General features: G+C 49.9%; 3 protein-coding genes across 6 annotated transcripts; all 3 read left to right on the top strand.

Annotated features, from left to right (window-relative positions):
• The first annotated feature begins 879 nt into the window (after nucleotides 1-879).
• LOC115516324 (granzyme B(G,H)-like) lies at nucleotides 880-4,490 on the top strand. The gene is made up of 5 exons (XM_030318858.1): nucleotides 880-1,033; nucleotides 2,610-2,757; nucleotides 3,212-3,347; nucleotides 3,551-3,808; nucleotides 4,291-4,490. The coding sequence occupies exons 1-5, from the start codon at nucleotides 979-981 to the stop codon at nucleotides 4,459-4,461; spliced, it is 768 nt and encodes a 255-aa protein (XP_030174718.1). The 5' UTR covers nucleotides 880-978; the 3' UTR covers nucleotides 4,462-4,490.
• Nucleotides 4,491-13,375: 8,885 nt separating this feature from the next.
• LOC115516323 (granzyme B-like) lies at nucleotides 13,376-16,196 on the top strand. The gene is made up of 6 exons (XM_030318857.1): nucleotides 13,376-13,457; nucleotides 14,593-14,743; nucleotides 14,973-15,108; nucleotides 15,303-15,566; nucleotide 15,891; nucleotides 15,925-16,196. The coding sequence occupies exons 1-6, from the start codon at nucleotides 13,403-13,405 to the stop codon at nucleotides 16,194-16,196; spliced, it is 879 nt and encodes a 292-aa protein (XP_030174717.1). The 5' UTR covers nucleotides 13,376-13,402.
• A 1,865-nt stretch (nucleotides 16,197-18,061) lies between these two features.
• LOC115516321 (granzyme H-like) lies at nucleotides 18,062-21,361 on the top strand. Of its 4 annotated transcripts, none has more exons than XM_030318853.1 (5): nucleotides 18,062-18,326; nucleotides 19,399-19,559; nucleotides 20,064-20,199; nucleotides 20,403-20,660; nucleotides 21,089-21,361. In XM_030318853.1, exons 2-5 carry the CDS (start codon nucleotides 19,459-19,461, stop codon nucleotides 21,242-21,244), a joined length of 651 nt encoding a protein of 216 aa, XP_030174713.1. In that variant the 5' UTR covers nucleotides 18,062-18,326; nucleotides 19,399-19,458; the 3' UTR covers nucleotides 21,245-21,361. The 4 variants fall into 4 exon arrangements, with proteins under 4 accessions (XP_030174713.1, XP_030174711.1, XP_030174714.1 ...); XM_030318851.1 differs by having other exon boundaries at nucleotides 18,063-18,326; nucleotides 19,373-19,559; XM_030318852.1 differs by having other exon boundaries at nucleotides 18,065-18,326; nucleotides 19,412-19,559.
• The last annotated feature ends 1,830 nt before the right edge of the window (nucleotides 21,362-23,191 follow it).

Genomic DNA, 23,191 nt, shown 5'->3' with positions numbered 1-23,191 from the left:
TATTAGGTGCAGGACTTTTGTTAAAAACATTGACAGGAGAGGGGCGCCGTGGTGGCTCAGTCGTTTGGGCAACCAACTTCGGCTCAGGTCATGATCTTGCAGTTTGTGAGTTTGAGCCCCACATCGGGCTCTGTGCTGACAGCTCAGAGCCTGAGGACTGTTTCGGATTCTGTGTCTACCCCCCTCTCTAACCCTCCCCTGCTCACGCTCTGTGTCTCTGTCTCTCAATAATAAATAAACATTAAAAAATAATTTAAAAAAAAACATTGACAGGAGAGATGAGCTTTATCACACTGAGCATTTTTGTAATTTAAAAACAGATGCTAAAAATCCCTAGGAAAGAAGGTGCGATGATGAATGGGTTACTGTATGGATCTAGTAGGTAGTAGTCATGCCCTCTTACCGTCTTGTGTATCCCTCTACCATGGCGCTTACCAGACTGGATCCTGATCACTGCTGTTTCTGTCTCCTCCACCAGACCATCAGCCCTCTGAGGGAAGGAGACACATCTCTAATACGTTTGAGCATACAGACAAGGGTCTACACACACTTCTACTAAAGAAATTATCCTCATGAACTTAGCAGCAGCATGGAAATGAGGCATTGGTGGTCTTATCACTGGGGATTCAGGTTTCTGGACTCTAGTACCTCTACAGGTTGATACCACAACCTTCAGCCCCAACCTGGTACCTTTGGTTTCCTACTCTGGGAGGAACAAGTGGTCAGGTCTGAGTCAACTGGTGTGGGTTCTGATGTGGTCACAGCACGATTCTCACACAACCACCCAGGGAACACCATCAGACAGAGGGAGTGGGGGCAGGGAAGCTTTCGTAGAAAGCCATCGAAGATGAAGCACCACAAAACCAGAGGGGAGTTCAAGGTCAATGAGCCCATCTCCACCCGCTTCCTCTGGTGGGAGCTAAAAGAGAGCACAGAGAAAGCTCCAGCATCTCCGACCTGAGCAGCCTTCCTGGGAAGATGCAGCCTCTCCTGCTCCTACTGGTCTTTTTCCTGCCTTCTAGGGCAAAGGCAGGTGAGTGACCACCACAACCCTCAGAGGCCCGACCCCATCCCACCGTGGGTAGAGCTCTCCTGCCCCTTCTGCACACCCCTGATCCATCTATCCACCAGGAATATTCGGAACCCCAGGCTTCATCCTGCCTCACACTCTCAAGTATGATGCTGAATTAGCTACCAGCAGGAATGGCCAGGGCAGAAGGCTGGTCTCCAGAAGAGCCAGGGAAAACTGTCCCCTCCCCAGGCTCTACCTTTGCCATCTGGAAATGGAACATTCCTAGCAGAGGATGAGAACTGGAAGAGAACATAATAAATCCCCCTGCAAAGGGAAGAGTAGGCCTGGCTTCCGAGTGAGATGAGCCAGGTGCTTCCTGAAGCATCTGCTTGGGAGAGAAGCCCGGGGCTCAGCTGCATCCAGAGTTCATGGGATCACTGTCCCCACAAGATTGCTGTGGCCTTTGCTCTGTCCCAAGTCCCCTCATCCCTTTCTCCAGCTCTGCTTTTCTTCCCAGCGTGTTAGTGGCTCTCCTCTTTCATTTATTTGGGTCCTTTCCTTTTTCTTTTTGATCAAACTGGCTAGTGGTTTATCAATTTTGTTAATTCTTTCAAAGAACCAGCTTCTGGTTTCATTGATCAGTTCTACTGGGGTTTTTTTTGGTTTCAATAGCATTGATTTCTGTTCTGATCTTTATTGTTTCCTGTCTTCTGCTGGTTTGGGGTTTTATTTGGTGTTCTTTTTCCAGCTCTTTAAGGCGTAAGGTTAGGTTGTGTATCTGAGATCTTTCTTCCTTCTTTAAGAAGGCCTGGGTTGCTATATACTTTCCTCTTATGACCGCCTTTGCTGCATCCCAGAGGTTTTGGGTTGTGGTGTTATCATTTTCATTGGCTTCCATGAGCTTTTTAATTTCCTCTTTAACTTCTTGGTTAACGCATTCATTCTTTAGTAGGATGTTCTTCAGTCTCCAAGTATTTGTTACCTTTCCAAATTTTTTCTTGTGGTTGATTTCAAGTTTCATAGCATTGTGTTCTGAAAATATGCACGGTATGATCTCAATCTTTTTGTACTTGTTGAAGGCTGTGGCTCTCCTTTTTCAAAGATGAGCTTGGAAGACCTAAACTTCCCTGCTTTCCAGAATCCTACCAGCAGTAGCCCTACCGACCTTCCTCCAAGAGGCTCACTGGGGAGCCACGCCTTCAGGCAGCCAACCAACACTTACTAGGCACCTGCTCCATGTCATGCTCTAGCAAATAGACTATGTCAGACAACATCTAGATCCCTACACTTAAGTCCTAGCCACTGGAAAAGCAGCAGCATCCTAGACTTCACAGGATGACAGGGGCCTTAGAAACTCAGTTGAAACAAAGCAAAGTCAGGAAAGGAGTTTTCAGGAGCCTCTAGAACTTGGCTATCCCAAAGACAGGTATGCTCACCTCCAATTATATGTAGAAGATAGATTCACAGACCAAGACTACTACCCATCCCCTTCCCAGAGGAGGAAGTTGAGGCCCCCTCCATGGCCCTCCCAGATCCAGGCCACGCCTGCTCTGTGGATTCAGCGGGTGCACGGGAGCAGAACAGATTTTTCCTCCAGGGGAGATCATCGGGGGACATGAGGCCAAGCCCCACTCCCGGCCCTACATGGCACATCTGTGGATCCAGAATAGGGAGGTGTGCAGTAAGTGTGGTGGGTTCCTGATACAAGAGAAGTTCGTGCTGACAGCCGCTCACTGCTGGGGAAGGTGAGGAGCAGCAGCCAGCACAGCCCTGAAAAGCCCAGCGGGGAGCCCTGCCTTCTGCAATGGGAGCTCCCAGGGCTCCAAGGAAGACGGGAGTCAGGAGGGCTCCTGAAAGGGAGTGAGGGAGGGCCGTACGTTGTGGGGAGAGGGGAGGCCGGAGCTAGGGGCATTGCTGAAGAGCTGGGGCCTGCATTGACCTCCGAGTGCAAAGTCATGCAATTTCACGTTTCTCTGGGGAACTGTCCCCTGAGAACCACCGGCATGGTCAGCAACGGCTCCAGAATCCTACCTCAGCTACTGAGAAGCAGAAGGCACAGACAGCTCAAACCTGGGCCCTTCTGTTGCCTCAGTTTCCCCTCGGCTCCAATCCTGCCCACCCAGCTGCCACCTGCCCTCATGGATCCTGGGCTAGGTCCTGTGACCCCACACCCCCACGCCCCACTCTGCTCTCGTGCAGCTCCATCAACGTCACCCTGGGGGCCCACAACATCAAGAAGCAGGAGAAGACCCAGCAGATCATCCCTGTGAGAAGAGCCATCCCCCACCCAGACTATAATCCAAAGAACTACTCCAACGACATCATGTTACTGCAGGTAAGGAGACCTCCCCACTGCCCTCGCTCTCCTGGGTCCACATTGTCTCCTCTCCCACTGGGACCTGTCCCCTCCTTCATACCTGGCCTGGCCACCTGACCAGTCTCAGTGGCTCAGGGGAGAAGGAAGACAGGGCAGCCGCATAGAGTACCTGGGCCCAGAGACCACTGACTGAGCTGGCCCCTCTTGCTTCTTTCCATCAGCTGGTGAAAAAGGCCAAGCTGACTGCAGCTGTGAGGCCCCTGGGCCTGCCCAAAGGCAAGGACCGGGTGAGGCCGGGACAGGTGTGCAGTGTGGCCGGCTGGGGACGGGTGGCCACGGGAAGATACCCAGACACACTGCAGGAGGTAGAGCTGATCGTGCAGGAGGATCGGGAGTGCAAATCCCGCTTCCCCAATTATTACAACCACAAAACTCAGCTCTGTGTGGGAGACCCAAAGGAAAAGAAGTCTTCCTTTCAGGTGAGCGATGGATCCAAACGCAGTGCTCCTCCAGAAGGAGGCATTGGCAGCACTCTGCCCCGTGCCAGGGCACCGATGTTAGAAAATTGTGCGCCCTGGGCGTGCAGTGGTGAGAAAAACAGGGGGCTCCTCATAGCTGGCACCCACCTGGGGTACTGGGCTTCTCCTCCATGCTGAGGAGCAGCCCCGCCCACCTGCTTTGGGTGAGGGGGGCCTAAAGAGGAGAGTGAAGCCAGCAGTCCCCAGCAGAGGATCTGGGACCAGGGGAGGAGAGGGAGCTGCCACCTGGGGTGAAGTGAAGCAGGGACCATGTCCAGGCCTGCCCTGCCCTCAGACTTCCTGACTTCCCGTGAAGGCCACGCAAAGCACCCTTCTCAAAGGGGCTGGGGAGGGCGGTGTGGGGGGTGAGGTTGGGGAGTGGGCACAGGGAGGGCAGGGACAGCAGGAGAGCTGGCTCACTCCTTCCCCATCTCCGTCCACAGGGGGACTCTGGGGGCCCTCTCCTGTGTAACAATGTGGCTCAGGGCATCGTCTCCTATGGACTAAAAGATGGGGCATCTCCACGGGCCTACACTAAAGTCACAAGTTTCCTGCCCTGGATAAAGAAAACGATGAGAGGCCTCTTCCTGCAGGAACCAGACTATTTGCTCTGAAGCTGATCTAGAATCACACTGGGGAGGGTGGGAGGGAAGGTGCCAGCTGTCAAATAAATGTCTCTCAACTGAGTGTGAAGGGCTGGTTTCTTGTGTGTGTTTACCGACCCTCTTTGCCTGGCATCCACTCTGTGCTTAGAAGGCCAGTGACACAATTCTGCTGTTTTCTGCTTGCTCTTCTTCCTCCTCCCCCCACCACCCCGCTCAACCCCATGAAAAGATCCTTCCAGCTCCCTCTCACCCACACCTGTCTCCCCAGAGCCTGCCCTTCTGCCAGGGCTGAAGCTGGGCACCATCAGGAGAAAGCATGAACCTCTCTGGTCCTGGAGCTCAGGGTGAAGTTCTTACCTCTTTCCCCTGTGTTCTCTGGCAGGGAGGAAGGATAACAACATGGGTCCTAGAAACCACGCTTGCCCAGTCTTGGGCTGTGGCCCAAGGACATAGTCCCCCACTGGGAAGTGGAAGGACATTTCTCTCCCACAAACAAGGATGCTGGCACAGAGTGGGGCTGGGTCCCTTGAGTAGCTCTTGATCCTCATCTCGACTGAGTTCCCTTCCCTGACCTCTTCTGAGCTCAGGGGCCAGCTCAGCCTCTAGTCTCCTGGCTGCCCCTTCTTCTCCATACCTCAGAGTGCTCCAAACCCCTGGGAGTGTTCAGTGGCCACAACTCCTGCCCCCTCCAGACAACACTGATCTGAGCCAGCCCCTTCCTCATATCCCTTCCACCTAGAACACCCAGAGTTCCAACAGGGCCTCGCCACTGAGATGTCAGCCCAGTCCACGCCCTCACAGAGCGGGGCATCAGAGGCCCCTGCCCTGTGAGGGCACCAGACAGGGTCCATGGAGGACAGGGCTGGCAGGTGGCTCTCCAGAACCCTTAGCCCCATCGATCACCTGGGAAGGGCCAGCTCAACTCCTCACATCCAGCCCAATGTCGCCCCATGTGCTCAGGGTCCACTGGCTGTCTAGTCACTCCATAGCCTAAGTCCCTCTCCACCTGTCCCTCTTGTCACTGCCAGCCTCTAGGCTGAGACTCCCTGCTGGCTACCCTGGGCTATATCAGTCTTTTGAGTTTGAAAGGGCTCTTCGCTGCAGTAGGACTGGAAAGCACAATATTTTCCATCAACCAATAAACAAATGCTGATTGAGCACTTACTAAGTGTCAGGCATTGATTGGGGACATGAAGGAAACATAATGCAGGCTCTATCATTTGAGCCCAGGTGAATCCGACACTGTTGAATTTCACCCGAATCATCTAACCCCTTCTCCCTCCTTCACACCTGTCCACACGGCCTACATCTCTATGGGAAGTCCACCTGAATCAAGAATTTGTACTTTTTTATTATTGCTGGTCACAGTCTGTATAAATATTATCACATGTGACTCTAGAACAGCAGTGCATAGATTTGGAAATGACTTTAGTCATTTAGCGTCTAGACATGAAGTTACCAAACTCTGTTTACTGTAACACCCTCTATACCTAGGGGACATTTGCTTCAAAAGCAGCAGGTATGAATGTCATTGCATAGATTCAAATGGTAGAAAAAAACCACATTATATATTTGCCCAAAGGCAATTTAAGCTTAAGTTAAACACCCATCCAGTTGGACGGGCCAGTAACGATCCCAGTCATGACTGCAAGACCCTTCCTGTGCAGACTCAAACTAGAATCAGGGAGGCTCACGTGGTCTGGAAAAATGGAGAACCACCACTGCCCTTTAGGCCCATGGTTACGTAGTTGCATCCACAGACCCCAAGACTGCCTAGACTTTTCCACATTTGGTAGTTTGTGGCTTGGAGGCCACAATATAGAGGCTTAGATGTGATTTTTTGGTGAACGAGGATCTCCCTATGCTGGACTTACCTCACCAGACACCAGCAAGAGCCATACCACCAAGGTCTTACCACTAGTGTGGGCACTGCCTGGGAGCTGGGCCTAAGGTCCCAGCTCTGGGCTGATGGTTTAGCCTGCACCAAAAAACCTGCACCAAAAATACACAACACCATCCTCTTTTGTGACATGGGGTAAACACTCTGGGATCATGTAACCCTCAAAGGCATGCCCTTTCACATCTTATGCACAAAGCCTGAAGCAACACAATCTTTTAACGACCTCGAGTACTTTTGCAAAGGAAGAGCGATGAGATCATACAGCTTCTGATTTGGAGCTAAAAAAAAAATCCCTGCATCGAACGCATACTAAGGACCTGGTTCCTTGATTAACAGAGACAAAAGGAGGGGCGCCTGGGTGGCACTATCAGTTAAGTGTCTGACTCTTGATCTCTGCGCAGGTCATGACCTCACGATTCGTGGGTTCATGAGTTTGAGTTCCACATCGTGCTCTGCACGGATGGTACAGAGCCAGCTCGGGATTCTGTTTCTCCTTCTCTATGCCCCTCCCCCACTTGTTCTCTCTCTCTCTCTCTCTCTCTCTCTCTCTCAAAATAAATAAAGTTAAAGAAAAAAAAGGAAAAGACAAAAAGGAAAATGCAGAAAGCAAAATTAAAAATAGTATTCTTTAAAGTTGCCCAGCCACCTGCATATTCAGTTCACATAGTACAGCTGCTTTGAGGAAATGGTTCTGTGGTTTAAAACAAGCTTGAGAACACTTGCTGTAGTCTCTCATCCTCCCTCAAGAGATGAGGGAGAGACAAAGTACCAGAAACAGATCATAACTGACTAAAGGGACCAGAGTTAGGACAGAACCTGGACTGAACCCAGGCCTCCTGACAGCCAGGCCAGGAAGAAGCCTTACATGACGGGGGTGCCTGGGTGGCTCAGTTGGTTAAGAGTCCAGTTCTTGATTCTGGCTCGGGTCATGACTTCAGGTTCATGAGATCGAGCCCCAAGTTGGGCTCTGCACTGACAGCATGGAGCCTGCTTGGGATTCTCTCTCTCTCTCTCTCTCTCTCTCTCTCTCTCTCTCTCAAAATAAATAAACATCTTTTTTAATTTTTCTAAAAAGAAGCCTGACATGTTTTCTAATGCCCAGTCTGTGATGAATTATCAGCAACCCTGAACAAAAGATGAGCTTCTGCTCAGACACCTCCCTGGAGAAAAAGCCTCTAGGCTCCTGTGGCAGCCATTCCTTGACAAGTATTCAAAACATCTGCCTTGGTAAAGCTGCAGTCTATTCATGGGCACATTCGCATGCAAGTAGGTGAGCACCTTAACATGCCAATTCCTTCAAATCTCCTTTGTCTGGGGAAATATCCCTCAACCCCCAACTCAGAGGAAACAATTCTTCCCTTGCTTAAAAATCCCTGTGATGCAAATTAAGAAATAAAACAAAATAAATTAACTCTGTAAAGACCTCAAGGAAGTGCCCCTCATCCCCAAGATCTCCTTTCACTACCCTTCTTTCCCCACACACCCACCAGAAGAGTCAGGCCCCAGTGTGACTGGAGAGAGAAATGCAAAGCCAGCTTCTGGTGGGGGATAGGCCTGAGGAATGCCAAACCTTGCTCATTTGTTTCAGGGACGGGCATTAGGATGGCTTGGCCTTCCATTACCACACTTTGTGGACTTAGAGAACTTACAGCTTTATTACCAATCTGTATCGCACACGACACTGCTTTTGACCACCCAACATATTTCACCACAAGATAAGGGCAGCCATGGGTTCCTTTTCATCACAGGCCTATTGCTGGATGGCATTTCTCATCCCCAGAGTCAGGAACTTCAGTGAGTCTCAGGTAGGACAAGGAAAGCCACATCTAAGCACATAATAGTCAAATTGGTATCTGATAAAGATCAAAAAATGAAAGTAGAGGGGAAAAGAAGATACACTACTTTACAGGAAACAAGAAGCATAACAACAAGCTTCTTCCAGATAATAATAGAAGTTAGAAGACAGTCAAATAACATTTTTTAAACAGTTGAAGGGAGGGGCGCCTGGGTGGCGCAGTCGGTTAAGCGTCCGACTTCAGCCAGGTCACGATCTCGCGTTCCGTGAGTTCGAGCCCCGCGTCAGGCTCTGGGCTGATGGCTCGGAGCCTGGAGCCTGTTTCTGATTCTGTGTCTCCCTCTCTCTCTGCCCCTCCCCCGTTCATGCTCTGTCTCTCTCTGTCCCAAAAATAAATAAACGTTGAAAAAAAAATAATAAAAAAATAAATAAATAAACAGTTGAAGGGGAAAAAAAAAGAAACAGGCAACGTATTTCTAGAATTCAACCTGGAACTCTAGATCCAGTGAAAATATCATTAAAAGTACAGGCAAAATGGCTGTTATTCAACATAGTATTGGAAGGCTTAGCCTCAGCAATCAGACAACACAAAGAAATAAAAGGCACCCAAATCGGCCAGGAGGAGGTCAAACTTTCACTCTTTGCAGATGACATGGTACTCTATATGGAAAACCCTAAAGATTCCACCAAAAAACTGCTAGAACTGATCCATGAGTTCAGCAAAGTCGCAGGAAATAAAACCAATGCACAGAAATCGCTTGCATTCTTATACACCAACAATGAAGCAACAGAAAGAGAAATCAAGGAATCCACCCCAATTACAACTGCACCAAAAACCATGAAGTACCTAGGAATATATCTAACCAAAGAGGTGAAAAATCTATACACTGAAAACTACAGAAAGCTTATGAAAGAACTTGAAGAAGACACAAAGAAATGGAAAAAGATTCCATGCTCCTGGATAGGAAGAACAAATATTGTTAAAATGTCGATACTACCCAAAGCAATCTACATATTCAATGCAATCCCTATCAAAATAACACCAGCATTCTTTACAGAGCTAGAACAAACAATCCTAAACTTTGTGTGGAACCAGAAAAGACCCCGAATAGCCAAAGCAATCTTGAAAAAGAACCAAAGTGGGAGGCTTCACAGTCCTGGGCTTCAAGCTGTATTCCGAAGCTGTAATCATCAAGATAGTATGGTACTGGCACAAGAACCGACATTCAGATCGATGGAACAGAATAGAGATCCCAGAAATGGACCCACAAACGTATGGCCAACTCATCTTTGACAGAGCAGGAAAGAATACCCAATGGAATAAAGACAATCTCTTCAGCAAGTGGTGCTGGGAAAACTGGACAGTGACATGCAGGAGAATGAACCTGGACCACTTTCTTACACCAGACACAAAAATGAACTCAAAGTGGATGAAAGACCTCAATGTAAGACAGGAAGCCATCAAAATCCTCGAGGAGAATGCAGGCAAAAACCTCTCTGACCTTGGCCACAGCAACTTCTTTATCAACACGTCTCTGGGGGCAAGGGAAACAAAAGCAAAAATGAACTATTGGGACCTCATCAAAATAAAAAGCTTCTGCACAGTGAAGGAAATGATCAGCAAAAGTAAAAGGCAACCGACAGAATGGGAGAAGATATTTGCAAACGACATATCAGATAAAGGGTCAGTATCCAATACCCATGAAGAACTTATCAAACTCAACACCAATCCAGTGAAACAAACAATCAATGAAACAAAAACAAACAATCCAGTGAAGAAATTGGCAAAAGACATGAATAGACACTTCTCCAAAGAAGACATCCAGACGGCCAACCGACACATGAAAAAAATGCTCAACATCACTCATCATCAGGGAAATACAAATCAAAACCACAATGAGATACCACCTCACACCTGTCAGAATGGCTAACATTAACAACTCAGGCAACGACAGACATTGGCAAGGATGTGGAGAAAGGATCTCTTTTGCACTGCTGGTGGGAATGCAAGCTGGTGCGGCCACTCTGGAAAACAGTATGGAGATTCCCCAAAAAGTTAAATATAGAACCACCCTACAACCCAGCAATTGCACTACTAGGTATTTATCCAAGGGATACAGGTATGTTGTTTCAAAGAGGCACATGCATCCCAATGTTTATAGCAGCACTATCAACAATAGCCAAGGTGTGGAAGGAGCCCAAATGTCCACCGACGGAGGAATGGATAAAGAAGATGTGGTACATATACACAACGGAGTATTACTCGGCAATCAAAAAGAATGAAATCTTGCCATTTGCAACTACACAGATGGAACTAGAGGGTATTATGCTAAGCGAAAGTAGTCAGTCAGAGAAAGACGAACATCATATGACTTCACTCATATGAGGACTTTAAGACACAAAACAGATGAACGTAAGGGAAAGGAAGCAAAAATAATATAAAACAGGGAGTGGGAAAAAACATGAGAGAGTCTTAAATATGGAAAACAAACAGAGGGTTGCTAGAGGGATTGTGGGAGGGGGGAGGGACTAAATGGGTAAGGGGCATTAAAGAGTCTACTCCTGAAATCATTGTTGCACTACACGCTAACTAACTTGGACATAAATTAAAAAAATAAATTAAATTTTAAAAATTTTAAAAAAATAAAGTAAAGGCAAAATGAAGACATTTTCAGGAAAACAATGGTAAGAGAACTGTTGCCATCAGAACTGCTTTGCAAAGAGCACTAAAAGAAGTTCTTTAGGCTAAAGGGAAATGATCCCGTTGAAAGCAGGAAGGGAAAAAGAGAAATAAAAGTGGGAAATGTGACTAAATATAAAAGCTTTTATGTAAATTTCTTTTAAAGATTATTGATTACTTTAGGCAAGAATGCTTTAGGGATTATGGCATATTGTAAAATGTATGACAAAAATAACTCAAATGGTGGGAGGGCAGTTAAACGGAGAGACATCGTTCTTATGTGCAGTGGCATAACATCAATTCAAAGTAGAGACTGTGATACGTGAGGAGTCGTATTGTAATCCTAGGGTAAATAAGATAAAATATACAGGTATAAATAAAAGCCAACAAAGAGGACAAAATGGAACACAACAAAAGAGGGCAGAAAAAGAAGAACAAAAAAACAAAGACTAAGTCACACCAATACAAATCACTATCAATAAGATATTCTTCAACCAACCCTATCAGCAGCTCCGTTAATCATAAAGAGAGATTGAATACTCTAATTAAAGGGCAGAGATTGTTAGTCTAGCTAAGAAATGCCAGACCGAATTTTGTACTAGTTACAAGAGATACATTTTAAATATACAGGCATAGATAAGATGAAAGTAAAATTATAGACAAAAAAATATACACCTTGCTACACAAATTTAAAAAAAAAAAAAAAAGCCTTGCCCTTGGCATATGCTGTTTCCCTTTTAAAGGCAACCCCTTCGTGCCAATGCAAACCTCACTAAACCCAACTGCTCTGATGAACTGCACCAGACTGCCCCCTCAGTGGAGGCCCCTGTCTGCCTCCTTGAGCTCTGATACCACCTACTAGGCCAGTCCCTGATGTGAATGTCCCCCTCACAGCACTTAGGTGTCTACTTCCCGAGCTGGGCTGCCCTCCTCACCTCACGTTTATTCTGCCATCCCAAGCTGGACTGCCCAGTGCAGGGCGTCCAAGCCCATGAGGGATAAGGGGGAGGGTGTCCGCATAGGAAGCCTGGTGTGGCCACCTTCCCCACCTCGCAGGGGCTTGAAAGCCGTCTTTTGGTTCACTCTGGCTCCCCACCAGCCAGAGTCACTGTTGACTTTATTGCTTCTCAAGAGAACTGGGATCAACATGTTTAGAAGCAACAATATTTTCAATTCCGTGACTCCCTTCTTGTTATCCATTATGGAGAGACCATCAGAAGAACTTATTGAGCAAATACTACAAGGATATGAGAATATAGGTCTCCAGACAGTGGTGTGAGGATCCTGTTCTAGCTCCCTGGCACTCATTGCCACTTCACACACTATCAGGAATTCGTTTCAGAGACCCAGCTCTCTTCCATCCTCAATACACTTGGTTTCGACAGAGCAGGCCCCAATCTGTCCAAAGGCTATAATCTCGACTTACAACCTGAAACCCATCAGTGGTTTCAAGTCCTCTGACCAACTCCACCTGCCCCTAAAGTCGTGTGGCAGATTGTCCTTTACTATGACTGACATTGTATGTCTCCCATCCCGCAGGCTCTTCTGACATGACTGAAACACTCCTCCCCCTCAGAAGTGGGTTCTATGCCCCTTCCTTTTTAATATGGGTGGAGGCTTCTGATTGCCCCAAGAAGCTGAATTTAGTAGAATGGATGCCGTATGACTTCGAAGTCTGGTAAAGAAAGAACACAGCTTCTGCCTGGCTTGATTTGGGAGACATCCTCCCTCTGGGAAAGCCAACCATCACGTTGCAAGGAAGACTAAACAAGCCCATGCAAAGACTACATGAGAGGACCTCATGGAGAGGAGCTGACATGCCAGTAGACAACCAGCACCAACCACTGGCACCTTCAGGTGCCAACTGAGCCTTCAGGTGATCCCAGCCTCCAACCTTCAAGCCTCTCCTGACACCAAGGGGAGCAAAGGGGAGCTCTCCATGCTAAACCCTGACCAACTTGCAGATTCATGGAAAAAATAAATGGTGGTGGTGGTTGTGGTCGTGGTGGTGGTGTCACTGCTGTTGTTTTAAACCACTGTTCTTTAGTAACTGGACCAAGTCCTCTTCAACATGACTCCCACACCATTCATTCTGTCCATCTCTCTAGCCATGGCCTTTACCATCCTTATCAGGTCACCGATGATTTTGTCTCCTCCACCAGAAGCAGGGAATCTCACCCCCAATACCCCTGAGTCTCACTCGAAAGGGGCCTCCGTAAAAGATCGTCCTGATGGGCTAAAGAGAGCCAAGGAAGAGGAAACATCTTGGATCTATCATCATGAAGCTCAGATTTCTGCAGCTCAGGGACTTGCTGCTCTCTGATGGGACATTTTTAACCACCCCATCTCTAGCCTGTGGTTCCTGTTTTCAGCTGGTGTGGTCAAGAGCTACGGATACCAATAGGGTGACTGATAAGTTATTTCACTCAGTCCAGGACTTGATCAGACAGCAGTAGGAGGCACCCAGAGGGAGGAGCCTTATGTGATGAATACCACAACACCAGAGAAGAACACCAGGGAGAGGACACTAGGACGAGGCACCAGCAGCTCCGACCTAGGCAGCCTTCTTGAGAAGATGCAGCCGCTCCTGCTCTTGCTGACCTTTCTTCTGGCCTCCAAGGCTGAAGCGGGTGAGTGACTGTCCCCACCAGCAGAAGCCCAGCCCCATCCCACCGTGGCACAGCCCTGCCTACATGCTACACTCAGGCATATCCAAGCCCTGCTGAGTGTTCATCCCGCATCAGATCTGCCCACCTCACTCAGAGATGGGCAGATCTGAAGCGGGATGAACACTCAGCAGGAATGGCAGGGCAGGGGGCTGATCCCCAGGAGGGCCCGTGGGTACCATCCCCTTCCCAGGTCCTAACCTAGTCATATGGAAATTGGGTTCTTTTACAAAGGCATCTGAAAGAAGGTTGGAAGGTAGGAATGAGAAATGAGTAATGCCTCAGGAAAGGGCAGCTTGGAGAAGGGGACCGGCTTCTGTAGTCAAAGTAAGGCCCGCTAACTTTCTAACCCAAGGTGTTAAAATCTACCCTCAACCTTCACTCGTTTCTCCAAGCTTTGGCATTCTTATGCTGTCCATGAAAGAAGTTGAGGACCCAGTTGATCTCACAGTTGGTGGCGTCCTGGTCCCCATAACACTTACGTTGGACCATTTTTGTTTCAAGTTCCCTCTGGTAATTTGTCAGTCACAATGGGCACAATGGCTTTGGCAGGCCCCGTATTCCCTTCTACTTAGAACCATGACCAGCCCTCATCGAGAGGCTCATCGAGAACCATTGTTTCAGGCGGCCAAGACATTTACTGAGACCTACTACGTGCAGGGCTCTGGCAAAGATCAAACGCAACCCACAATACAACATGAGCATTTTGAGCTCACGTTCCAAACATGACAAACAAGGAGCAGTTCATTAAGGTCTGGGAAACAAAAGGGGAGAGAGGACGTAGGTACATTCAGGGAAAGGATTTTCCAGGATTCATGGGGATTTCACTGCTTGCTCCAAATGCAAATTCTGTCTGCCACCCTATGTGTCTGCAGCAGGAAATAAGGAACAAGGGCTCCTCTGCTCTTTGTCAGAGGGAAGATGTGAGTCTCACGGGTCAGGTAGCAAGCCAGGAAGGCTGCCCAAGGAAGCCTTCTGGGTTGGTGCTGGCTACTAGGGACTGCGCTCTCCACCACCCCGACTCCCACCTGCCGCAGTTTCTCTGCATCCAGCCTTTGGCTTCATGAGCACAGCAGGCAGGGTAGAATTTTTCTTTCAGGGAAAATAATCGGGGGCCATGAAGCCAACCCTCATTCTCGTCCCTACATGGCATTTCTCCGGATCTACAAACCAGACAAAACCTGGAAACAGTGCGGGGGTTTCCTTGTACGTGAGGACTTTGTGCTAACAGCAGCTCACTGCTGGGGAAGGTAAGAAGGGACGCCTGGAACCCCGCCCTTCTGTGACACCTCTCAGGTGTTAACTGTGAAGTTAACTTCCGCCCAGCCTGGGCTGCCAAGAAGCAGAGGGCACGGAGATGCTCAGCCCCAGGGCCCCATTGCCTATAATTACTCTCCAATTCCTGTCCTGTCCTGTTCCTTCCACGGCTTTGAGGCTGTACCTCCTGTCACCCCACCCCCCACCCTGCTCTGTGTGCAGCCTCATGACTGTGACGCTGGGGGCCCACAACATCAAGAAGAAGGAGAGGACCCAGCAGACCATCCCCGTGAGAGAAATCATCCGCCCCTCAGGCTACACTTCTGAAACCTTCCTCAATGACATCATGTTACTGCAGGTAGGGCCCTCGCTCCACTGGTTCTTGTGCACTTTATTCCTGGGGGCTTTGCATTCCCTGGGACCTCATTCTTCTCCCTCCTTCCCAGTATGACCTTCCACTTGACCCGGGGCTGTGAAGATGGCAATGCCATGACTGTCCCGGGGCTCTTTGTGACTATCGGTAGATTACAATACCTTTCCTCCGGCACTCAGCTGTCAGGAAAGGCCCGCCTGGATGCCAGCGTGAGGCCCATCAAGCTGCCCAAAAGGAATGTGAGGGTGAGACCAGGGACGGTGTGCAGTGTGGCTGGCTGGGGACAATTCAGAATGGACAGCTCCTCTGGGGCAGAGAAACTGCATGAGGTAGAGCTTGAAATCCGGAAGGATGAGCAATGCATGTCACACTACAATCACCTGTATAACCACGCCACCCAGATGTGTGTGGGGAACCCAAGAAGGAAGAAGTCTGCCCTTCAGGTGAGATCCCCAGTACTGTCCATGCCCAGCCCTGGGACAGCCGCACTTTGAGAAGAGGCAGTGAGAACTAGCCATATCCCTGTCTTCAGCCTTTTCATCCAAACCCATCTCTGGCCCTGTGTCTGTAGCAGGGGTGAGAGACTGTCCCACAGCTCCTTATGGGCAGAGGTTTTCTGAGGGAGAAGAGGGAAGGGAGTGTAAGGACCAGGCTGGAACCCCAGGACCAGGTGAGGCCACAGGCCTACCCTGGCCCTGATCTCACCCACAGCCCCCTAACAGAGACCACCTATCCCCAGGGACAGCAGGGAGGCAGGACCAAAGAAGGGTTGGCTCAGCCTTTCCTCCCTCTGCCCACAAGGAGACTCCGGAGGCCCCCTTGTGTGCAACAATGTGGCCCAGGGCATTGTCTCCTGTGTAAAACACTGTGGGACACCTCCACTTGTCTACACCAGGATTTCAGGCTTTATGCACTGGATAGAAAAAATAATGAGACACTTCAGCCCACCGGGACCAGATTCAGACGCCTCCAGGATCAATCCATCCACCTTCTCTGGGGCAGAGGCCAGAACTGCACTGGGCAAAGGGGGTGGAGAGGAGGCCGCCAGGGACTTAATAAACTTCCATCTCTAGTGGAAATTAGATTCCTCCCTTATTCACCAAAACAACATTCATTCGTTATGGCGACCATTGGTTCACATTCTCTAGAATAAAAAGTTTTGCTGCACTGAGACCCGGCTTCTTCCAAATACACCTCCCAGAGCCACAGCCCCCTGCCAGGCTGACTGTTAGCTCTGTCAGGAAAAGGGAGACACTGTCCCGGGAAAAATGACCCTCTTCTAGAGCACCCTTCTGTCTCATCCATATTGCCCTCTACCTCCTCCCACACCTACACTCCCACCCCATCCTACCTCAATATGGCAACATAAAGAAATCCATTTGGAAGGAGGACCACCTCGGAAGCTCTGAGATAGGGGGCCACTTCTCCACCCTAAGAGAAATGGGCGAGAAGATTCTGGAGAGCTGTAGCTCTCCCCATGCAGCACTCCCTCCCCAAATCAGGGTGGCAGCTTGGAGCCTGAGAAGTTTCAAGAGGACCCTTTGGTACTCCCAGCCTAGCCCGAGTGCCTGTCACAGCCTTGCCATGGTCGCACCCTCTGGTGTGCTGCAACCCATCTTCCATGGGCTTGAATGACCTTCAGGTGTTCTTCCATCTTGGTCTAATCCAGCCTCTTCCCACCTCACACTGATTCGCATGTGTGTGCATGCGTGCGTGCGTGTGTGTGTGTGTGTGTGTGTACGTGTGAGTGTGTCTCCAAAGGAAAATTACAATAAAAAGTTGTGTTTCAAAGGTATCCTATTATTTCAAAGGTGTCCTATAGCTTACAGCTTATCAAGTAAACTTTTTCTCCCATTTTTCAACCATCACTAAGTCTCTTATATAAAAACACCCACCTTAGGGGCTCCTGGGTGGCTCAGTCAGTTAAGTGGGCGACTTGGGCTCAGGTCACGATATCATTGCTCATGAGTTTGAGCCCCACATCAGGCTCTGTGCTGACAGCCTGCTGTGGATAATGTGTCTCCCTCTCTATCTGCCCCTTCCCCACTCAGGCTCTGTCTCTCTCCATCAAAAATAAATAAACATAAAAAAAATTAAAAACACCCACCTCAGGGGTACCTGGGTGGCTCAGGTGGTTAAGCATCTGACCCTTCATTTCGGCTCAGGTCAGGATCTCACAGTCCTGATCCTTGCTGACAGCCCAAAGCCTGCCTGGATCTCTCTCTCTCTCTCTCTCTCTCTCTCTCTCTCCCTCACTCTCTGCCCCTCCTCCACTCATTCTCTCTCCCTCTCAAAAGAAGTTAACATTTAAGCAAACAATAACAAAAAAATAAAATAAAACCCCCACCATGGGGCGCCTGGGTGGCGCAGTCGGTTAAGCGTCCGACTTCAGCCAGGTCACGATCTCGCGGTCCGTGAGTTCGAGCCCCGCGTCAGGCTCCGGGCTGATGGCTCGGAGCCTGGAGCCTGTTTCCGATTCTGTGTCTCCCTCTCACTCTGCCCCTCCCCCGTTCATGCTCTGTCTCTCTCTGTCCCAAAAAAATAAATAAACATTGAAAAAAAAAAAAATTTAAAAAAATAAAATAAAATAAAACCCCCACCTAAGTGAAGGCAGCCTGAAAAGAAGCGGTTTGCTGAATGTCTGCCATTGATGAGTGTGCTTAGACTGAGGGGAAAGGTACACTCAGCGCAGATTCTTGGTCTGCCCCTGGTGACCATCAGCATCTCAAGCTCAGGAGCCATGCCTCGCATGTCCCCGCACCCAGCTAGCTCAGTTATTATTCACGGTTTCCTCAGAATGGAAAAAGAGCCAAGAGCCAGGAAATAAAGACATTTTTGTCTCGATTTAGTCACCGAGTGGCTTCTGAGGTACCAGCCCTTCTGCGGGCTGCAGTCCCAGCCATCACTTTCTTGTTATTTCTTCTCACGTTCACCTCGTGACTCAGCAGTGGGAGTGCAAGTGTGGAGGCAGTACCGTTGTCACCCAGCCCAAGAAAACCACTTTGTATGACGACGCCCAGCTCTACAGGAACACAAGTCGAGGAGGCCTAGACGGTCAGTGAGCCACCTGTCCTTCATTCCCCTCGGGGCTTCACTTCTGGAAGGAAGAAAGACAGGCTGCTCTGACCTGGGCAGAACTTCAGGGAAGATGCAACCACTTCTGCTTTTGCTGGCCCTTCTGCTGCCCCTTGAGGCCAGGACAGGTGAGTGACCAGCCCCATTCCAGAGGCCTGAGCCCATCCCACAAAGCCCCCTGTAAGTCCTGACCCTTCTGCCCAGTGTGGCCCTGGATTGTCCTCCTTTGAGCCCAGGAATTTTCTGAGCCCCAGCTCCTATCTCAAACCAAGACTGACAGGTCTGATGCTCGACAGACACACTCAACAAGGATGGCCAGCAGGAAGGGTACTCCCTAGAAGGTTTGGTAGGGGTTAGCCTCTCTCTTATGGCTTGGAAAGTGGGTTGTTTGTAGAAAGACATTTGGTAGGAGATATGAAACTACAAAAGACAGGCATTGAAATTGCTCGCTCCAACCCAGGAAAGGTAAGCTCAGACCAACCAGCTGCAGTAGAGGGTGTTGTCCCTGGACTCAGCTTTAAAAGCCAATTAAATTTCTCAGTGCTCTCCACCTGCTCCATCCTGCCCACGGAGGGTGATCTCAGCAGCAGCTAGATGACTGTACCCCTACCTCAGTCCCAGGCCCGTGTAACCCATTGTCAGTGCCACCCACCCCTGCCTTCCTAGGCCCTTGGCTGCTCCACTGTCTTTGCCGATGCCCTTCCTGATTCCTGCGGCCTTGAATCCCACCAGCCCTATCTCTCCATCCAACCTCAGCCAAATGCTAATTGAAAGCTGTTCATTCATGCAACTTAAAAACGTCTACTGACACCTTAGGATGTGCGAGGCCCTGGAACATGAGGATATTAGAGAATCCAACTCCATAAGGCCATAGGTAGCTTATTAGAAAATGGCACCCATCAGGATGTTAGTAGAGGCTCAGACGGGCCCGGGGGGACTCACTGAGAAAGAAGGCATCAGGGGAGTCCTGTCCACGATCCTCTGAGATTCTACCATCTTGAAGGTAGATCTTACCTCCCCCACACACTTGTCTGAAATAGGATGTGGAGAACAAGCACTGTCCCTTCTCAGGGGGGTTTTGAGGCATGAGGTTCAGGAAAGGTCCTCCGGCTACAAGGAGAACCTGAAAAGACCATCAGTCACCGCCTTCTTACTCTTTCCCTCCTGACCACAGCTGTCCCCAGTCACCCCATCCACCAGCCTTTTCTTTCAGAGGAGATCATCGGGGGCCATGAGGCCAAGCCCCACTCTCGGCCCTACATGGTATTTGTTCAGTTTCTCGTCGGGAACAGCAAGAAGAGGTGCGGCGGTACCCTTGTGAACGAGGACTTTGTTCTGACGGCTGCTCACTGCTTGGGAAGGTGAGGGGCAAAGACCCCTAGGGGGACCCCTGCCCTTCCCCCCCAGGGCTGCAGCCCAGGGGGCCATCCGAGGCTCCTGGTCACTCAAGCCTATGAGAGCTCATCAAAGGAGCCAGCTGAGAGTGTGGCTGGGGCAGAGAAAGGCTGACACATAGGACAGGTGAGCTTTGGAGTCGGTGGATCAGATGTGAGAGTAAGTGGCACAGTGGAGAAGAGATGGACCACACCAGGCAAACAAAGCAGCAGTGGAGGACGGAAGCATGCCCTAGCACCAAAATGCAAACTCACAGTGATTTCATGACATTGCTTGAGAGCAAAAGAGAGCTCCCAGAGCTCCTACCCTCAGTGTCATTGAAAAAAAGAGAATCCAGGAGCCATCTGTCACCTCTATGTGCCCGTCGGCTCCAGTCCTGCCCACCCCGGTTGTCACCTGCCCTTCCTGGTTCCTGGGCAGAGCTATGTCCTGTGACCCCACACCCCCTTGCCCACTCTGCTCTCGTGCAGCTCCATCAACATCACCCTGGGGGCCCACAACATCAAGAAGCAGGAGAAGACCCAGCAGATCATCCCCGTGAGAAGAGCCATCCCCCACCCAGACTATAATCCAAAGAACTACTCCAACGACATCATGTTACTGCAGGTAAGGAGACCTCCCCACTGCCCTCACTCTCCTGGGTCCACATTGTCTCCTCTCCCACTGGGACCTGTCCCCTCCTTCATACCTGGCCTGGCCACCTGACCAGTCTCAGTGGCTCAGGGGAGAAGGAAGACAGGGCAGCCGCATAGAGTACCTGGGTCCAGAGACCACTGACTGAGCTGGCCCCTCTTGCTTCTTTCCATCAGCTGGTGAAAAAGGCCAAGCTGACTGCAGCTGTGAGGCCCCTGGGCCTGCCCAAAGGCAAGGACCGGGTGAGGCCGGGACAGGTGTGCAGTGTGGCCGGCTGGGGACGCATGGCCATGGGCACTCTAGCAACCACTCTGCAGGAGGTAGAGCTGATCGTGCAGGAGGATCGGGAGTGCAGATCCCGCTTCCGTGGCTATTACATGGGGGCCACCCAGATCTGTGTAGGAGACCCGAAGAAGATGAAGACCAGCTTCAAGGTCAGGCTTCCAGCATCTACCTAGACAGGCCCCAGGGCTGAGGAACCTAGGGATGTCCGGGGTATGGGAGTGGCTGTGCCTTCATGCCTCAGCCTGAGAGCCTGGGCAGCTGGGTCTACGAATCCAATCTTCAGTTCCCCACCCCTTCCAGTGGTCCCCTGTTGGGGGAAGAAGGCTTAGTCTCCTCACAGCAGCCTTGTCACCTGTGTTTCCCTGAGGTTTGGAGAGAAATGTTTGGCCGGGGTGGTGCTGGAAAGAACAGTCAGTGCCTGGATGGAGTGCAGGGACCGAGAGAGGGGACAAGGTCTGCCCAGGGCCCAATCTCCCATGCAGCCCCCTGACACAGACCCCCAGCCCCAGGGCAGTGGGGAGGGCAGGACCACCAGGAGTGCGGTCACCAGCCCAGTCCTTCCTCTCTCTGCCCACAGGGGGACTCTGGGGGACCCCTCGTGTGTAACAACGTGGCCCAAGGGACTTTCTCTTATGGAAACGGGAATGGGACACCTCCAGGGGTCTTCGACAAGGTCTCACACTTCCTGCCCTGGATAAAGAGAATAATGAAGCACTTCTCTCAGCAGGCGTGAGGCTAACTGTCCTCTGTGCTTGGCCACCTTTCCTGGGGCAGAGGCAAGAACCCCTTGGGGCTCGGGGGATGGGGAGTGGGCATTGCAGGGTCATAATAAATAGATCTCTAGAGCGAGTATGGCTGCGGTCTTATTTATTCACTGAACCACTTTCAATATGCAGCAACACTGCCCCAGGAAGTTTTCTGCTGTCAATTCCAGGTTTTGCTTTCTCCTTTCTCCCCCAGCCATTGGTCCTCCCTAAACCCTTTGCTGCATAGTTTCTCATCAGTTTCTCAATAACACCTCTTGGGGGCTTAGCCTCTGCAAGGGTTCAGCCTAAACTCTGTTATAAAAGGACAATCCTCTCTCCCCAAAAATTATCTTTTGTGGGCCATAAAAATGCCATAACTTCTCTAAGCCAACCACCATCACCAACCCCACAATTTGGTCAGTAGAAAGGGAATAACTCCAGGGGACCATGCCACAAGCATTCCATTTCCTGTTTCCAGGGGGGGTCTTTCTGGGGCAATGGGGGCAGGTTTCTCCTACAGCCAAGACTTTCTGCAGCTTAGGAGGCTGAGATGCAGCCCCAGCCCCACCCAGGTTTCACTTTTCTGCACTGCCCAGGGCCCAGGACTAAATTCAGTTAACCTTCCTCCCTGGCTGACCATCCCACAACAGCCTCTGTTTTCCATCCTGCCACACCTGGAGCTGCCAACCCACCCAATGCCTGTCAGAGGAGCCAGTACCCACCTCCCAAGGAGTAGGACCTGCTGAGTCCCTCAGTCCAAACCAGCATCCCGCAGGAGCTTAGCTACTATAGCCTATGGAGTCACTCACTCAGTAGTTCAGCCCCTTTAAGCCTGGCCTAGTCTCAGGACCCAGACTCCCCCTGCTGGTACCCTGGGTTATGGCAGCTTTGTGAGGCAGACGGCTCCAGGCTGCTGGACTGTAAAGTACCACATTGCCATCCACCAGATCAAATTTGATCTCTTTGTGCCAAGCATATAAGGGGCTCTGTTCCTGCCATTGGGAAACATACAGTGATGAGACATTTCTCCTAAATTCCCCTGGTTTCTCTCCTTCCACCAAGCAGTTCAGTTTGGCATAAATGGATCTGTTTTTAGAATCCACAAGAAAGCTTGTCTCTCTCTCTCTTTTTTTTTTTTTTTTAATGTTTATTTTACTTTTGAGAGACAGAGATGAGCTGGCGAGGAGCAGAGATAGGGGGACAGAGGATCCATAGCAGGCTCTGTGCCATCAGCCCAGAGCCCGATATGGGGCTTGAACTCATGAACCATGAGATCATGACCTGAGCCGAAGCCTGACATTCAACCGACTGAGCCACCTAGGTGCCCCAAGAAAACTTGTCTTGAAAATAATTGACATCCCTAAACTTTATCTGTATCGCACATCACAGTTTCACAGGCATGACTTTGTTTGGTTCCAGAAGGGCAATGTGAAGTTGGAAGAAAGTGGGAGACTCACAGGTCCTCAGGTTTGTAATCTATGCACGATAGAGGCCATGCCCAGAAGTGAGGGAGGGAGAGAGGGAGAAGAGGCAGGCTTATTTTTATTTCACACGTAGAAGACATGAACTTTAGTCCACAGACCCATGAAATGCCACATTTCAGGTGGAAGATAGTTCATTGTGACCAGATAACCTTATTTTAGGGTCCCATATCCTTCAAACACCACAACTAGTGAGTTGAATGTGACAGAACAAATTCACGATAGCTGAACAACTGGACAAACACTGAATCAAGTAGGACCCATATCAAAAGGAGAAAGAACTGGGGCACCTGGGTGGCTCAGTCAGTTAAGTGTCCGACTCTTGATTTGGGCTCAAGTCACGATCTCTCGGTAGTGAGATAAGGCCCTGGGTTGGGTTCAGCACTGGGCATGGAGCCTGCTTAAGATTCTCTCTTTCCCGGGGCGCCTGGGTGGCTCAGTTGGTTAAGCGTC

Source organism: Lynx canadensis, chromosome B3, assembly GCF_007474595.2.
Source record: "Lynx canadensis isolate LIC74 chromosome B3, mLynCan4.pri.v2, whole genome shotgun sequence".
NCBI lineage: Eukaryota > Metazoa > Chordata > Mammalia > Carnivora > Felidae > Lynx > Lynx canadensis.
Note: the sequence above shows the minus strand (reverse complement) of the source record. Positions and strands in the feature narration are given on the sequence as shown.